An 18,738-nucleotide genomic window follows, 5' to 3' on the forward strand; every position below is an offset into this window, starting at 1 on the left:
GTCTTCCAATATCCCAGGGGCTTCCCCAAAGAAGAGGGAATCAAGCTATTCTCCAAAGCTCCTGAAGGCAGGACAAGAAGCAACGGATGGAAACTAATCAAGGAGAGAAGCAACCTAGAACTAAGGAGAAACTTCCTGACAGTTAGAACAATTAACCAGTGGAACAAGTGTGTGGCTTGTGAAAAAATGTTTTCTTTTAGATAACCACAGTCTCATTCAATGACAAAACTGTGTGATAGTGCAAGAAACTCTGTATTTTGTCGGTTGCATACGGGTTGTATATAATTGATTTGAAAATTGTTCCGTGAAAGTGTACAGTATGTTTAATAATAATTATTGCTACCACATGTTTGAGGCGATATTTTACTTATTTTAATTTTCCAAATAGTACTCGCCAGTGCCATTTGCTCCTTGATGTATTCAACTCAACGGAACATGAACTCATGATCAGTGCAAAGAACAATGAAAATTTAGTGTTGCATGCCGGAGAATGCCAGCGGTAAGTTCAGACTTCCTTTTTTTTTTACTGGGTTCTCCTCTTTTTCAAGATACACCAGCTTATCGTATGCCCAAGCCTGATACCGAAGAAAGTGTTTTAATTTGAAAAGATTATTTTGTTGAATTTATTTTTGTATCAGGGAGATTTTTGCATTTTTTTCCTGTATGACAATATGTGGAGGATGACTGGGAAGGAAAAACAGATTTATTATTATTTTTTTTAAAAAAAGGAAATTCTATAAGAAAAATGGGATCTAGTTTGGTCTAGTGCAGCGGTTCTCAACCTATGGGTCACGACCCCATTTGGGGTCGATCGACCATTTCACGGGGGTCGCCAAGCAAGGCTGTCCGCCATTTTTTTTGTCTGCCATTTTTTCCCCTTTTCTGGTGGGTGCCTTACCTCCCTTGGGCTGGGCCAGCTGGTGGTCGGCCTGCTCCGTCTCTGCTGCTTGCCAGCTACGCCTCGGCCGGTGCAGGGGGCGGAACCACGCATGCGTGGTGCTCCCGGGCAGGGAAAGTCCTCGACTTACGACCGGTTGGATAGTCCTCGACTTACGACCGGTTTAGTCCTCGACTTACGACCGGTTTAGTCCTCGACTTACGACCAGTTGGGGGTCGCGGCATTAAAAAGGTTGAGAACCACTGTTCTAGAATCTCAACATATTTTTTACTCATGGTGACCAAAACTGGTCACGTGGTAGTGTGTCACATCATTCTGCCCTAAATCAATGCGTAACTTCTTTGTTGGCCAAGGATGTGTCAATCTTCATCAGGGAATTAGTTGCCGGTGGCCCCTATCAAAATTAATGGCAAATTAATCATGATTTAATTTCAGCCCCAAAGAATTCAGGCAATTCACAGTCCATGACTCTGTTTGAACAACACCCAGGTTTCCTGTGTGCAGTGAGGCATAAACCAATGACCTATACTGCGGGACTTGGGTCTGGCTAGTCCAGGGGTAGGCAACCTTGGCTCTTTTATGACTTGTGGACTTCAACTCCCAGAATTCCTGAGCCAGCCATGCTGAGGGGAAAGGGAGAGGTTTCCAAGCTGAGCCATGCTGGCTCAGGAATTCTGGGAGTTGAAGTCCACGAGTCATAATTAAAGAGTAAAGGTTGCCTACCCCTGCCCTAGAAGAAACAAATGTCATTTTAGGATAGTCTGGATTATCTGATAACAGTTGATAACAATTTGTATTCCACAACCATGTCAGCGAGTTATTTTCCTTTTTAAAATCCAGTGATTTAATTCCAGCTGTTGGCAACCTGATTGACTCACCTCTTCCCTTTCTTACAATAAAAAAAGGAGTATTTTTACCGCCAAAGCAGGTGAGCAATAAAAGGAAGAGCCGGACAGGAAGAAGACAGGCAAACCATGTAATTAAAGGTGATTAAAAGTAGGAAAAGAGGTGAAGCATATCATTAAACGCCGCTCTTTCGTTTGGATTTTAAAATAGTTTTGTAAATGCTCTTTTCTTTGGCAACTGAAGAACGTGCTGGCGCTAGAAAATTTAGGCTGATCAGCCACTGGACGTCAAAGAAAGCAAAAAGTTGGTATTTGATTATTGTTTCCTTGAGGAAACCCGCAATTTCCGAATTTCCAAGTCCCTTATTCTCCCTTCTGCATTAATGGAGATTTTCTTTTCATTTGTCTCAAAACTGAAATACTCTTGTCAGCCAGCAGAACCCATCAGTTATTCATTTATTATCATTTATGGCCGTAAGAATCCACCCTTTGGGCATTCATAAAGCCACAAGCCTCATCTGAAAGGATTAGCTGAAGCTTGGGAAGTGAAGATCTGATTATGGAAAACAGGGGCAGCTTTCCCAATTTACGTTTCACACGCATTCCTGGAAAATAATGAACTCACCTAAACAATAAGTCGGACAAGAAACCGAAAGCTGATCCCTGTAACCATTTGAAAGCTAAGATACAGTAGTGGCCAAAATGGTGGAAACCTTTTGGGAAAAGCGTATTTTTGAGGTTTGATGGCTAACAACATCACTTTTTTGGGGGAGTAGTACCATAAAATTATATATCAATGGAAAGATAATTTAATCAAGAATGTAATGCAACAAAGATTGTTTGATTATCTGTACTGTATCCTATGAAAAGTTATAGCCAAATAACCAGAAAAAGGAAGCACAACTTGCTTAGGTTGATCTCAGGTAGCTTCCCTTCGTCTGATTGTAGCCAACGAGCACGAGTGTTTAGAAGCCAATCAGGTGTCATCTTGTTTTGGCAATGAGCCAGTCAGATCACAGTAGGATCCAGTTATTGATGTCCCGTATTGAAGCCGAGAGGAGGACGTTTGTCAGTGTGTTATGTGATTGCTATCAAGTGGGTTGGGGTTTTTTGTGTTCTTTCATTGAGTGAGCTTGTAAAACGTAATAAAATTAAAGTTATGGTGCAAAGAGTTGACTGGTCGCCCAGAAAGTGATATAAAATAGTATTATTGTGAACAAGGCTACAGTTATAAAGAAGTTAGAAGAAAAATGGGTGGAAACTTAACCAAAGGTGGCATTTCTCCTGTACACTTTTCCCAAAAGATTTCCACAATTTTGGCCACTACTGTATATTGGCATCGGCTGTTTTCCTAGCATACAAAATACAGGTAGCCCTTCTCTTACAATCACAGCTGAGCGCAAAATTCCTCTGGTTAAGCCAAGATGGTGGTTAAGTGAATGTTGTCCCCATTTTACGATATCTCTTGCCACAGTTGTTAAGTGAATCACGACAGCTAACTAGTAACACCGTTCTTAAGTGAATCTGGCTTCCCCATTGACTTTGCTTGTCAGAAGGTTGCATAAAAGGGGAATCACGTGACCCCGGGACCCTGCGACCGACATAAATATGAGTCAGTTGCCAAGCATCCAAATTTTTATCAGGCGACCCTGGGGATGCTGCAATGCTCATAAGTGTGAAAAATGATAAGTCACTTTTTTTCAGTGCCATTGTAACTTCAAACGCTCACTAAACAAATAGTTGTAGAATTAGAATAGAATAGAATAGAATAGAATAGAATAGAGCTGGAAGGGACCTTGGAGGTCATCTAGTCCAACCCCCTGCTCAGGCAGGAAACTCTATACCATTTCAGACAAATAGTCATCCAGTCTCTTCTTAAAAACTTCCACTGTTGGAGCATTCACCGCTTCTGGAGGCAGGTTGTTCCACTGGTTAATTGTTCTAACTGTCAGGAAGTTTCTCCTTAGTTCTAGGTTCTCTCCTTGATGAGTTTCCATCCGCTGCTTCTTGTCCTGCCTTCAGGCACTTTGGAGAATAGCTTGACTTCCTCTTCTTTGTGGCAGCCCCTGAGATACTGGAACACTGCTATCATGTCCCCCCTCGTCCTTCTCTTCCTTAAACTAGACATACCCAATTCCAGCAGCCGTTCCTTATATGTTTTAGCCTCCAGTCCCCTGATCATCTTTGTTGCTCTTCTCTGTACTCTTTCCAAAGTCTCAACATCTTTTTTACATCGTTGCGACCAAAACTGGATGCAGGATTCCAAGTGTGGCCTTACCAAGACATTGTAAAGTGGTATCAACACTTCACCTAATCTTGATTCTATCCCTCTGTTAATGCATTAACAATTGTAATTACAATTAATAATTGTAAATTATTGTAAATTGTAAATTGAGGACTACCTGTATATTTTAATAGAGTACAGAGGATTTTTATTGAAAAATACCTCGGATGGATTTTGAAACTGGAACATTATTCTATCTTGTCATATTTGATAGAAAGCTATGTGCTACTTTCAGAGACAATTCAAAAAGGTCTCTAATTATAAATACATTTCCTCCTCCCTCCCCCTCCCCAAACAAGGGACTCCTGAAAGATTGTGTTTGTGTGTCTGATTGCTGCCACTAGCAATCACTGTCCCTGGGATTGCTTCTTCCTCTATCTTTTGTATGTGCAGATGTGACACACACAGGCTACCGACCAACTCAAGATAACAGCTGGAAAGTGACAATTTTCTCATCCACAACTTAAGGACCAAATGCCATTCTTTTGAGGATCATCCAGTGTGGTTGTTATGAAGATGTTAAACCGTCTTTCCTGGCTCTTTTACTCTCTGCTGCTTCTTGGCGTAGAACAAAAAGTATCACGTTCTTTAAATAGTGGCGGGCTAACAACAGCATCCAATTTCTTCTGTGACACAAATACTGCATTTCTCATTAATGGTGTCTTGAAATTGCCTTTGGTTGCTATAGTAACTCTATCAGTTTTATACATAGCGTTTATTCTGAGAAAGGTTATTGTGGCAACTGCTACTAATTGGGAAGCTTTCCCATAGAAGCTACTATTTTTAAGCTGTGTTAATAATATTCCACCTGTTAAAGATAGCAAAAAGAAAAAAAACACTCCAAAACAAAACTGATAGATCAGCAATAAATGGTAAATTTTAACCAACGTTGTTGCTTTTACTAAACATAGGATAGGTTTAGTTTCTGATGAGTGAGTGCGGCAGAGTTGATGTTACAGTTGACTAACATACTCAGTGGAAGGACTCTATATCTGAAATCACATGTGGTATCTCTGTTGGGGTTCCTTCCCTTCCCCCTTCCCTCTCTTCTGGCAAGCCTTCCAAACAAACCATACTTGTTCAGTTTTTTCCCTAATTGTAGTGATAAGAATTTAACAGAATAACAGAGTTGGAGGGGATCTTGGAGGTCATTTAGTCCAACCCCTTGCTCAAGCAGGAAAATCAATACCATTTCAGACCAATGGCCGTCCAGTCTCTTCTTAAAGACTTCCAGTGTTGGAGCATTCACCGCTTCTGGAGGAAAGTTGTTCCACTGGTTAATTGTTCTCACTGTCAGGAAGTTTCTCCTTAGTTCTAGGTTGCTTCTCTCCTTGGTTAGTTTCCATCTGTTGCTTCTTGTCCTGCCTTCAGGTGCTTTGGAGAGTAGCTTGACTCCCTCTTCTTTGGGGCAGCCCCTGAGATACTGGAGCTCTGCTATCATGTCCCCCCTCGTACTTCTTTTCATTAAACTAGACATACCCAATTCCAGCAACCGTTCCTTATATGTTTTAGCCTCCAGTCCCCTAATCACCTTTGTTGCTCTTCTCTGTACTCTTTCTAGAGTCTCAACATCTTTTTTACATCGTGGTGACCAAAACTGGATGCAGTATTCCAAGTGTGGCCTTACCAAGGCGTTGTAAAGTGGGATTAACACTTCACGAGTAGTAGCATAAAGCATTGTATTTTATTTCCCCGTTTAAGTGGGAAAAACCATATGAGCAAACTTTTCTCTTGTGCTGAAGATAAAGCTCTGAAGCTGAGCCTGGTTCACCTCTTATAGAGAAATCAAATAAGAAATAGAAAGGTTACATTTATGCCACCTGTACACTTAAAGTAGTCCTGGGGACGGGCAGGACAGAGATTACCTGTACCATCTTTCCAGACCCAACGACAAGTAGACAGATTGGAAGGCCTTCACTGATAACAGAAGGAAAAATGTCACGGAAAGCTCTATAGCAGGGCTTTTCAACCAGTGGTACGGGCACCACCTGTGGTACATTGGCACTTGGCAGGTGCTACGCGGTCATCTTAGAAAAGTGGTAGCGGGGGAGGGGAATGAGCTGAACCGGTGGCAGCACCGCACAAGCCTGAGCGAGAGACGGCTGGAGCTGCAGGGCTGTCAGGGCTCAGCGGAAGCGCCAGGAGCAGTGCCGCTTTCCAGCTGATCGGCGCTTCTTCGGGGCTGTCAGGGTTCAGTGGAAGCGCCAGGATCAGCACCAGGCTCCAGCTGGAGCTCAGCGCTGATCCTGGTGCTTCTGCTGAGCCCAGAAGAAGCACCGATCAGCTGGAATGTTGCAGCATCTCCAGGGTCTTGTGATTTACATTCAGATGCTTGGCAACTGATTCATATTTATGACCGTCAGTGTCCCAGGGTCATGTGAAGTGACCAAAACCTGCTGCTGCAACCACCCAGCAGACGGGGGGAATAAGAACCAAATACCCCCCACCCCATCCCCGCTGCCAATCCTCAACAGAAATGCTCACAACAATGAAAACCTCGGACAGGAGGAAGAGCACCGCTGGGTAGGCAGGCAGGTGTCTTGCTCGGCTGTGGCTTGGGGGGCACTTTTTTCAGTGCCACTGTAACTTCAAACAGTCACTAAGCGAACTGTTGTAAGTCGAGGACTACCTGTACTTTATCACTTTTCTCCTTTTTTTTTTGGTCCTCAAGTTTTTGACACCTTGCTAGGCGCCTGGTGGTACTCGGATGTTGCCATATCCTAAAAGTGGCACAATGGGTGAAAAGGTTGAAAATTCCTGCTCTATAGCAGCCAGAGGAGAATGTTACTTTTGAGTCAAGTCACTGCTCATTTATCCAATAATTGAAATGCAGTCTAAAGAATGTGCTATATATCTGCTGTCTTTCACAAGGGGTATGTAGCTCTTCAAGATGAAACAAATAACACAGTCTTGTGATCTTTTCAGCAAGGTGACAGACCCAATCAATTCTAGGCATTCTTTAAAAAGAAACAATGATATGTTACTTAAATCCAAAAAATTCCAGGTTTTACACTTCGGCAGGCCTCTGAAATGCCATTATTAGAAGTGCTGGAGCAAGAGGAATCCTACGCAGCAGTAAATCACCCCCAAATTAATCAGCAACAGGATAAATGAAATCTTTCCTTTGCGTGCTCTTAAACCAGGAACGGTGACTGCTTGAGACTGAATGATTGGGACAATAAAGCATCGCCCTTTATTAAATATTATCTTCATCAGCAGATGAAAAGTGCTTAGGGGGATTCGAGAGGTGTTAATCAGCAGGAATACAAATGAATACTTGTAACCATTACAATTCGTCAAGCAAAAACTTTAGCTCCACTATAGGCTGTCCTCAGTTTACAACCACTCGTGCGACGATTGTTTGAAGTTACCGATGGTGCTGAAAAAAGTAATTTAGGACTGATCCCCAGACTTACGACTATTGCAGCATCCCTGGGGTCATTTGATCAAAATGTGGGTGTTTGATAACTGGCATGTTAACAAAATGAAATTCAATGGTGAAAAAAGTAAGGTTCTACATTTAGGCAAGAAAAACCAAATGTACAGGTATAGTATAGGGGGTAACTTGCTCAATAGTAGTAACTGCGAGAGGGATCTAGGAGTCCTAGTGGACAATCACTTAAATATGAACCAGCCGTGTGCTGCAGCTGCCAAAAAGGCCAACACAGTGCTAGGCTGCATCCACAGAGGGAAAGAATCAAGATCATGTGAAGTATTAATACCACCTTACAAGGCCTTGGTAAGGCCACACTTGGAATACGGCATCCAGTTTTGGTCACCACGATGTAAAAAAGATGTTGAGACTCTAGAAAGAGTACAGAGAAGAGCAACAAAGATGATTAGAGGTCTGGAGGCTAAAACATATAAGGAACGTTTGCTGGAATTGGGGATGTCTAGTTTAATGAAGAGAGGGACGAGGGGGGACATGATAGCAGAGTTCCAATATCTCGGGCTGCCCCAAAGAAGAGGGAGTCAAGCTATTCTCCAAGGCACCTGAAGGCAGGACAAGAAGCAACGGATGGAAACTAACCAAAGAGAGAAGCAACCTAGAACTAAGGAGAAACTTCCTGACAATTAGAACAATTAACCAGTGGAACAACCTGCCTCCAGAAGCTGTGAATGCTCCAACAGTGGAAGTTTTTAAGAAGAGACTGGACAGCCATTTGTCTGAAATGGTATAGGGTTTCCTGCCTAAGCAGGGGGTTGGACTAGATGACCTTCAAGGTCCCTTCCAACTTTTTATTATTATTATTATTGTTGTTGTTGTTGTTGTTGTTGTTGTTGTTGTTGTTGTTGTATTTATATCAATCGCAGCATCCCAGGGCCACTTGATTGCCATTTGTAACCTTCCAGGGGGGAGGGGCTTCTAACAAGCAAAGTTAGTGGGGGAAGCCAGATTCGTTTAATGACCGTGTGATTCGATGAACAATCTTTGGATAAAAGGTTGTAAAATAAGGTACAATTTACTTAACAATTCACATCAGTTAGCGAGGGAAGCTGGAGTTCCAACTTGACTGTAAGTGAAGGACTAACTCTTATTTGTAGCCTTAGTTCAGATTTTAATCTCTAAAATGTTTTTTTTTTCTAAATTAAAGCTTCTGCCGACGATCCGTTGTACAGTTTAACATTTAAAATGGATTGCTCCATATGCCTATTTGTGTTTATTCTGATTTAAGATTTTTTTCTTTTAGTTTCTATTTTAAAGGCTGGCTTTGGGTTGTCATAAATAAAACTTAAATTATCTTGATCAAAATATCCCCCTTGGAAATACTACCTTCATGAGCTATTCTGTGGAACTTATATAGCCTTATTTTTTTTTATAAGTCCTTTACATGTCCATGTGTAATTTGCTCTGACAGTAAGGTGAGGAACTGGGGAAAGACACCATCAAACTTTTCAGAAGCCTAGCAGGACACTTCATTTTGAGAAAGTATACAAGTAGATTGTTTGTCAGGTTCTTGTACATTTTCACTGGCGTTGCAATAATGTCTTGGCTGCCACCTTGGAGATTATGACAGATGAGGGCAATTACTATCTGATCTTTTCAATCCTATCCAATAAACTTTATATTATCAAGCTAGGAAATTATTGGAGGTGTCCTTTATGAATGCTACAAAAATGTCTGCGAGGAAGTGCCCTGTGCCACTTTATCAGGCAGAATTATTAGATAATTGCTTTAAAATCTAGATGGGTTCCTCAGTGATAAAGAGTTATGAATTGGTCTATAATCCAACCCTTCAATTTCAGATACTCCTGGATAAAACAAATGACGGTATTGAGGGAAGACTGTGTATTACAGCAAAATCCTCCTTTGTGCTTTTCCCTTTTCTGCCCTTCTTCACTTTACTGCAGTCCTCGACTTAACAGTCCCAACTGGGACTGGACTTTCTGCATCTAAGTGATGTGTTCATAAAGCATGACATCATGTGACCATATTGCTTAGCGATGGAAATCCTGGCATTTGCAGTCGTAAGTCCAGATGCATGGGTCATTAAGTGGGAAGTGGAGGGAATCCTAGGTAAAGAACACGGGAAGGGATGAGGGAGGCTCTGAGGAGATTGGCTCACCATAAAAAAGATTGTAAAATCAGATGCGGTCACATAATGACTCGCTTAATAATATGACCAAAATTGCAGTCATTTACAGTCATACGTCGAGGAGTACCTTTCATCCTTTACGCAAGAAAAGCCAAATGTACAAGTATAGTATAGGGGGTACCTTGCTCAATAGTAGCAACTGTGAGAGGGATCTCGGAGTCCTAGTGGACAATCACTTAAATATGAGCCAGCCGTGTGCTGCAGCTGCAAAAAAGCCAACACAGTGTTGGCTGCATTAACAGAGGGACAGAATCAAGATCACGTGAAGTTTTAATACCACTTTACAATGCCTTGGTAAGGCCACACTTGGAATACTGCATCCAGTTTTAGTCACCACGATGTAAAAAAGATGCTGAGACTCTAGAAAGAGTACAGAGAAGAGCAACAAAGATGATTAGGGGACTGGAGGCTAAAACATATAAGGAATGGTTGCTGGAATTGGGTATGTCTAGTTTAATGAAGAGAAGGACGAGGGGGGACATGATAGCAGAGTTCCAGTATCTCAGGGGCTGCCACAAAGAAGAGGGAGTCAAGCTATTCTCCAAAGCGCCTGAAGGCAGGACAAGAAGCAACGGATGGAAACTAAATCAAGGAGAGAAGCAACCTAGAACTAAGGAGAAACTTCCTGACAGTTAGAACAATTAACCAGTGGAACAACCTGCCTCCAGAAGCGGTGAATGCTCCAACGCTGAAAGTTTTTAAGAAGAGACTGGACAGCCATTTGTCCAAAATGGTATAGGGTTTCCTGCTTGAACGGGGTTGGACTAGATGACCTCCAAGGTCCCTTCCAACTTTATTATTATTATTATTATTGTTGTTGTTGTTGTTGTTGTTGTTATTCTTGTTGTTGTTGTTTCCTGTTATTTAACTGAGGTGGTGCATATTGGCCGTGTGATCCACAAAATGTTCCATAAAAGTTTGCCAGTAAATTATTTCTCTTTTCCATTGTAGCATGGCTATCCAAGTGGACAAGTTCAACTTTGAAAGTTACCCAAACTCACCTGGTGAAAGAGCACAATATACAAATCCAAAGCAGCTGGAAGAAGAGAGGAAGCAAGCAAAAAGCCTGGAGATCAACAGCAAGTTAGACATTGTCTGGAAAATTATATCCTTTTTTTCAGAAATTCTCCAGCAGGACTACGATCTTTGATTCGTTTCTAGGGACACGGATGAAAAAGACGTGGTTTAAAGTGGAGCATTTCACACAATCACAGGCTTTTAAACTAATTATAATGAACATTTTCATTTCTCTCTAGGCTTCTTTTAAAGCCTTTTTTTTCATTCAGTTGAGCGCTCTACACAGCTTTCGTGTTTTAAATAATGAAGAACTGTAGTGTATATTTTTATAACTCAGAACCTTCCAAGATATTCCCTTTGAGAATATCAGTAAGAAAATAGAATCTGACTCCTGACTGCAATCCATTGGATATAAGGAGAAGAAATATGGTTAGAGAGATGCTAGAAATATTTTTGCTCTGACCCCAGAGGCATTGAAAGTGGCAGATGTAACTTTTAATGGAAAGTACAGAGCCAAGTGCAGGAAATCAGGAGTCAGAATAACAGAATAACAGAGTTGGAAAGAATCTTGGAGGTCCTAGTCTAACTGCCTGCTCAGGCAAGCAACTCTATACCAGGGGTAGGGAACCTTGGCTCTTTTATGACTTGTGGACTTCAATACCCAGAATTCCTGAACTAGCCATGCTGACTCAGGAATTCTGGGACTTGAAGTCCACAAGTCATAAAAGAACCAAAGTTCCCTACCCCTGCCCTATATCATTTCAGTCAAATAGTTGTCCAATTTCTTCTTAAAAACTTCCAGTGTTGCAGCATTCACCGCTTCTGGAGGCAGGGTGTTCCACTGATTAATTATTCTCACTGTTCAGGAAATTTCTCCTTGGTTCTAGGTTGCTTCTCTCTTTGATTAGTTTCCATCCGTGGCTTCTTGTCCTTCCTTGCTTTTTCCAAAAGGCAACTGGGCTTTCTTGGTTTTTTTCCTTTTTTAAAAACATTTTGCTTCTCATCCAAGAAGCTTCTTCAATTCTGGATCAAATTATTATTAGTTTAGGTGTATCAAACCAAAAATAATATTTAAAACTAAGATAAATATGCCTTTAACCAATTATAGTTTGCTTTCATCGCAGCAAAACAAAATTTAGCTACTGCTCAGGTAATGAATGGTTTTAAGTTCTGAAGGAGAAGGTTCATGTAACATTTATCTGGCTGCTCACCCATTTCTGCTCTTACAAATTGACTATTATTTTGAACCCTTGGAGCAGAAATTGGTGAGCGAAAATTGGCTTAGGTAGAAAGAATGGACAAACTGGTTGGAGTCCCTTTGCAGTCCTATTTTGTCCATGGCCCTGATATCAAATGAGTAGGAATCATTTTTGTGTGTTCTCAGAGCATGCACAGTCTTATTGCGCTGAGATAACCCAGGAGTAAACACAGTAAACAGTGGTCTATATTAAATGGTGGTTTATATTACACTATCTACAATATCATACACCAGGAACAAGATACACACAAGTGGTAATACAGCAAAATCCAACACACAGCAGTTACAGCAGGAAACGGACGAGAGAGAAACACTCCAGCAAAGCCTTCCCTTTTAGACTAAGGCTCTTAAAGGGATACAGACCCTGCCTGCTCTTAAAGAGACACAGACCCTGCTGAGTCATTGCATCATCCACCTTATATTCAGTGGTGGGATCCAGCCGGTTTGCGCCCGTTAGGCAGAACCGGTAGCTAATTTTTTGTTGCCCAGGCCCAGAATGGACTTCTGGAAGCAGCATCCACACAGAGAACTGGTTGTTCACATATTTGAATCCCACCAGTGCTTATATTACATTACATCGTTACCTGACGTGTGTAAGACAAACAGATCATAGTTAGGATGGGCTTCTGCCCAGCTTCTTATTATAAAACACTATATATATTGGAACATACAGATTCTCCTTCACATAGAGTATCTTTTTTAGGTTTCTAATAATACATTTTTTAAAAAAAAAATTCCTTATTTAAATAAGAACCTCTAGCAATTTTGTGTGTGTTTTTCCCCCCAACTATTCAAATTCCAATATTGGAAAGCTTCCTACATCTTAATGTAGCATGTGCTAATGGCATCTGCTCTTGTCTGCGCAACAGAATGTTGTTTCTGCTATTCAGCGTTGGAGCAGATGGCAGACAATTTTTAGACTGGTTACTATTGCTCAGCCCTTTCATTTGATTAATATTTTCTAAATATTTAATAAGGTACTTCAGATTTTAGTGCTCCATTTGGAGTAGGTTTCCAACCGAAAAGGGCAATTTTGGTAAGGAATTTGGCTGGAATTTTGAAAGAGAAAAAGAGGACTTGTACTCGGATGCAAAAATGAAAATTCACAATTTAGAAAAACGTCCGATGTGGATTGGGGGGGGAAGCTCTTTTTCTGTTTTTCATGTATTTTTAAATATATCTAGAGAAGAATGCCATAAGCTCCTGAAATCCCCCCCCCCCCCGTTAGACATTGCTGGTGTCAGGCGCAATAATCAGGAAGCAAGATGGGTTTATTGCAATTAAAATGGAACATTTTGCCTTCAGAAGTTGTGGGTGCTCCATCACTGAAGGCTTGCAAGAAGAGACTGGATAACTATTTGTCTGAAATGGTATGGGGCAGTGGTGGCAAACCTATGGCACGCGTGCCAGAGGTGGCACTCAGAGCCCTCTCTGTGGGAACGTGTGCTGTCACCCCAGCCCCACCTCCCCCCACAGCCCCCTCCTCACCAGCAACCCCCCTGGAGGAGAGCCCCGAGCGCAGCCCACGTGGAGCAGCGCAGCCAAGGACATGGCAGCCGGGCAAAGACTCTGCCCTTGCGCCCCATCGTACGCAGTTGATCGACACCCCACGCCCGTCTCCCGCACCGACGGTACCGCGACGGCCCGACGGACCCGCTAGGCGCCATGCGGCACCTCCCTCACCCACCGGGACGTCCACCCGTCCCGCCCCAACCGGTCCCCAACCCCACCTCACCCACCCCCGCCTCGCCCCAATTCCAATCCCAATCCCAAAACCCCATGAACCAGAGATTTTCAAACGCCATCACTGGTATGGGGTCTCCTGCTCGAGCAGGGGTTTGGAGTAGAACAGGGCTTTTCAACCAGTGGTACGGGTACCACCTGTGGTACATTAGCACCTGGCAGGTGGTACGCGACCATCCTAGAAAAGTGGTAGTGGGGGAGGGGAATGAGCTGAACCGGTGGCTGCACCGCACAAGCCTGAGCGAGAGACGGCTGGAGCTGCAGGGCTGTCAGGGCTCAGCGGAAGCGCCAGGATCAGCACCAGGCTCCAGCTGATTGGTGCTTCTTCGGGGCTGACAGGGCTCAGTGGAAGCGCCAGGATCAGCGCCGAGTTCCAGCTGGAGCTCGGCGCTGATCCTGGCGCTTCTGCTGAGCCCAGAAGAAGCGCCGATCAGCTGGAATGTTGCAGCCTCTCCAGGGTCTTGTGATTTACATTCAGATGCTTGACAACTGATTCATATTTATGACGGTCACAGTGTCCCAGGGTCATGTGAAGTGACCAAAACCTGCTGCAACCTCCCAGCAGACGGGGGGAATAAAAACCAAACACCCCCCCACCCCACCCCCACTGCCAATCCTCAACAGAAATGCTCACAACAATGAAAACCTCGGACGGGAGGAAGAGCGCCGCCGGGTGGGCAGGCAGGTGTCTTGCTCGGCTATGGCTTGGGGGGCACTTTTTTCAGTGCCATTGTAACTTCGAACAGTCACTAAGCGAACTGTTGTAAGTCGAGGACTACCTGTACTTTATCACTTTTTTTCTTTTTTTTTGGTCATCAAGTTTTTGACACTTTGCTAGGCGACTGATGTTACTCGGATGTTGCCATATCCTAAAAGTGGCACAATGGGTGAAAAGGTTGAAAAGCCCTGGACTAGAAGACCTCTGGTCTCCCTCCCAATTCTGTTATTCTACGTTCTATGTTCCATGCGTGCTCAAGCTCTCTGCAGGAACCTGGACTGCCCACAGCCAAAGCAAGAACCACCATTTATTCTCAGTTGTCTTAAGTTCCACCCGACCTAAATCTAGAGAACACCCGTGCTTTTCTGACTAATCTTACCGATGTTTACTTTCCTTGCTTATTTTCACTCTTATTATCAGTAATAGGCCCCTGCTATTAATTTGAAATTAATAAGTTAAGTTAAATTTAGTAATAATCAAACTTTATATGAAGTGGTTTGGTGATTATTTAGTCTAGACATGCGGAATTAAATTCATCGCCCTACGTTAGGAGCTCGATTCTCGAAAGCGCATTATATTTTTGAAAATGTGAAAAATGTTCTAATGATAGCCGAGTGAGGAGCAAGTATTATATGCCATCTCCAGTCTTGTCAAAACACCGTGTCTCTAAATAGCAATGAAACAATGTCCCTGGAATTTCATACCTCCAGTTTTTTTCTTGAAGCTCTAAAATTACTAAACAAAGAAACCAAAACCCCAAAGGAAGGACTAGGTAGGAAAAAACATGGGAAGGTTATTACGGGATAATAGCAGCAGAAATCTCTATGAATAAATTATATCAATACTGAAGAAATAGTGATCAGCCAGCCTAAACCAGTGGTTCTCAACCTGTGGGTCGGGACCCCATTTGGGGTCGATCGACCATTTCACGGGGGTCGCTAAGCAAGGCTGTCCGCCATTTTTTTTCCCCTTTTCCGGTGGGTGCCTTATCTCCCTTGGGCTGGGCCAGCTGGTGGTCGGCCTGTTCCGTCTCTGCCGCTTGCCAGCTATGCCTCGGCCGGCGCAGGGGGCGGAACCACGCATGCACGGCACTCCCGGGTAGGGAAAGTCCTCGACTTACGACTGGTTGGGTAGTCCTCGACTTACGACCGGTTTAGTCCTCGACTTACGACCGGTTTAGTCCTCGACTTACAACCGGTTTAGTCCTCGACTTACGACTGGTTGGGGGTCGCGGCATTAAAAAGGTTGAGAACCACTGGCCTAAACAAATGAATTCAGCAAGGGGACCATTTCCTTTGGCATTTTTGTTTAGCTCTGTACATACGCAGTGTCTGGATCTCATTTTGTTTTGTATTTTTTTTTTTAAATACGTTGTGTGAACTTTCCAGAGTCAGTTGGAATCAAGTACAGGTAGTCCTTGACTATGGCCACAGTTGAGTCCAAAATTTAAGGAGTTTGTTAAGGAGCTTTGCCCCATTTTATGACTGTCCTTGCCACAGCTGTTAAGTGAATCATGGCAGTTGTTCAGTTCGTAACCCGGTTGTTAAGTGAATCTGGCTTCCCCATTGACTTTGCTTGTCAGAAGGTCGCACAAGGGGATCACGTGGCCTTGGGACCCAGCAACGTTCATAAATGTGAACCAGTTGCCAAGTATCTGAATTTTGATCACGTGATCATAGAGATTCTGCAAAGGCTGTAACTTTGGAAAATGGTCATAAGTCACATTTTTTCAGTGCCGTTGTAACATTGAACGCAGAGGCCTCTGTGGGCACGCGCGCCGTCGCCCCAGTCCTAAGTTTTCAGCTGGGTTTTATAAAACCTTTTCGCTTTAGGCTTCCGCCACTGTGTGCAAAAAAAAAGTTCAAACAATCAGTTTCAACTTCTCATGGGGAAAAAAAAAGATCTCGCAAAGTTGGAGTTGATTGAACTTTTTAGTCCCACCCAGTCTGCCATTACCACCGCAGCCACGCGCACCCAATGGGCCACACCCACCCAGCACCCGATGATACATAAGTGGGTTTTGAGTTGCAGTTTGGGCACTTGGTCTCTAAAAGGTTCACCATCACTGCCCTAAGTGGAATTTTCCTCCAATGGGATTTTACCATGTATTTTACCAGGAAACATAGATAGGGCAGCCTAGAAAAGTCAGTGCCCTCCCAACCATACCCAAGCACTCTGAATTTGTTGGCGATGTCCAATTTCCTCTCTGAGTTCATGGTGCCCTAACCCTAACCCTAAGTGGGATTTTCCTCCAATGGGATTTTCCCATGTATTTTATCAGGAAACATAAATAGGGCAGGCTAGAAAAGTCAGTGTCCTCCTAACCATCCCAAGCACTCCGAATTTGTTGGCGATATCCATTTTGCTTTATGAGTTCATGGTGACCTAACCCTAAGCCTAAGTGGAATTTTCCTCCAATGGGATTTTCCCATGTATTTTATCAGGAAACATAGATAGGGCAGCCTAGAAAAGTCAGTGCCCTCCTATCCATATCCAAGCACTCTGAATTTTTTGGCAATGTCCATTTTACTCTCCAACTTCATGGTGATGTAACCCTAACCCTGGATTCTTCTGCTTGAGTAGGGGCTGGACTAGAAGACCTCCAAGGTCCCTTCCATATTCTATTCTATTCTTTCTATTCTATTCTATTCTATTCTAATTATAGATATATCTATTAATCATTACAAGCATTTTTGTTAGTATAGTTTCTATTTGTGAAGCTCTTATTTATTGGTGCTAAAGTAGGACATTTGCTCACCTGTATTTATTCCTATGGGAAATCGCAAGTGAAACATCTTAATTAAATGCCAGAGGTCAAACTACATAGCAAAGTGATTAAGGGCTAAGAAACAGTAGAGGCAGTGGAATTAATTGATGCCTGCAAATAAGGGTTATGTTGAAATTACATGAAAGGAAAAATGAAATTTCACCACCAGCTTCTTCGACTTCCATAAAGATGGGGGGCATTAAATTAATATAGTTCAGCATTTCTACAATTATTGATAATAAGTGTGAATACAGGTGGTCCTCGACCTACAACAGCAATCGTTTGAAGGTACAACGTTATCGGAAAAAGTGTCTTAACGACCACTTTTCACACAACCGTTGAAGCATCCCCAGGGTCACATGATCAATATTCAAATGCTTGGCAATTGACTCGTGTTTATGACAGTTTCAATGTCCCGGGTTCATGCGATCAGCTTTTGCGATATTTTGACAAGCAAAGTCAATTGATTCATTTATTTCTACCTTACAGGACATTTTAAAAATCTGGGAAGTTTCTACCAGCGGGAACTTCTATCATAGGAATGACAGGCCTAACACATATTTTGGGGAAGACCTGAGTATACAGTAATTGTAAAGATATAATAGTGATCACACTCTTGATGTAGAGTAGTTTCGCCTCTTCCTGTGATATCTAGATTACTTGGCTCAGAATACAGATTTCTCTTTGGCAAAGATTGCTTATCAAACTAAGCCACCCTGTATGGAATAACAAATTACTGCAAACATCAAACCTGGTAGTACGCTAGGCTAGGGCTTTTCAACCTTTTCACCCATTGTACCACTTTTAGGATATGGCAATATCCGAGTACCACCAGTCACCTAGCAAGGGGTCAAAAACCTGATGACCAAAAAAAAAAAAAAAAAGGAAAAAAGTGATGAAGTACAGGTAGTCCTCGACTTACAACAGTTCGCTTAGTGACTGTTTGAAGTTACAATGGCACTGAAAAACATGCCCCCCAAGCCACAGCCGAGCAAGACACCTGCCTGCCCACCCGGCAGCGCTCTTCCTCCTGTCCGAGGTTTTCATTGTTGTGAGCATTTCTGTTGAGGATTGGCAGTGGGGGTGGGATGGGGGGTGTTTGGTTTTTATTCCCCCTCCCCGTCTGCTGGGTGGTTGCAGCAGGTTTTGGTCACTTCACATGACCCCTGGACACTGTGACCGTCATAAATATGAATCAGTTGCCAAGCATCTGAATGTAAATCACAAGACCCTGGAGAGGCTGCAACATTCCAGCGGATCGGCTCTTCTTCTGGGCTCAGCAGAAGCGCCAGGATCAGTGCTGCTTTCCAGCTGATTGGTGCTTCTTCAAGGCTCAGCAGAAGCACCAGGATCAGCGCCGAGCTCCAGCTGGAGCCTGGCGCTGATCCTGGCGCTTCCACTGAGTGCTGACAGCTCCGAAGAAGCGCCGATCAGCTGGAAAGCGGCATTGATCCTGGCGCTTCCGCTGAGCCCTGACAGCCCTGCAGCTCCAGCCATCTCTCGCTCAGGCTTGTGCGGTGCTGCCACCGGTCCAGCTCATTCCCCTCCCCGCTACCACTTTTTTAGGATGGTCGCGTACCACCTGCCAGGTACCAGTGTACCACAGGTGGT

The 18,738-nt window shown here is 43.2% G+C and overlaps 1 protein-coding gene across 1 annotated transcript in view; it reads left to right on the top strand.

Annotated features, from left to right (window-relative positions):
* Nucleotides 1-18,738, top strand: part of TRAPPC9 (trafficking protein particle complex 9) — a 283,369-nt gene that overhangs the window by 93,388 nt on the left and 171,243 nt on the right. The window contains exons 19-20 of the mRNA XM_015820169.1: nucleotides 389-499; nucleotides 10,576-10,729. Of these exons, the coding sequence (XP_015675655.1) occupies nucleotides 389-499; nucleotides 10,576-10,729 (265 nt within the window). The remainder of the gene's footprint in view (nucleotides 1-388; nucleotides 500-10,575; nucleotides 10,730-18,738) is intronic.

The sequence above is a fragment of the Protobothrops mucrosquamatus genome, unplaced genomic scaffold, assembly GCF_001527695.2.
Source record: "Protobothrops mucrosquamatus isolate PMUCROS unplaced genomic scaffold, P.Mucros_1.0 scaffold1079, whole genome shotgun sequence".
NCBI classification, from domain to species: Eukaryota; Metazoa; Chordata; class Lepidosauria; order Squamata; family Viperidae; genus Protobothrops; species Protobothrops mucrosquamatus.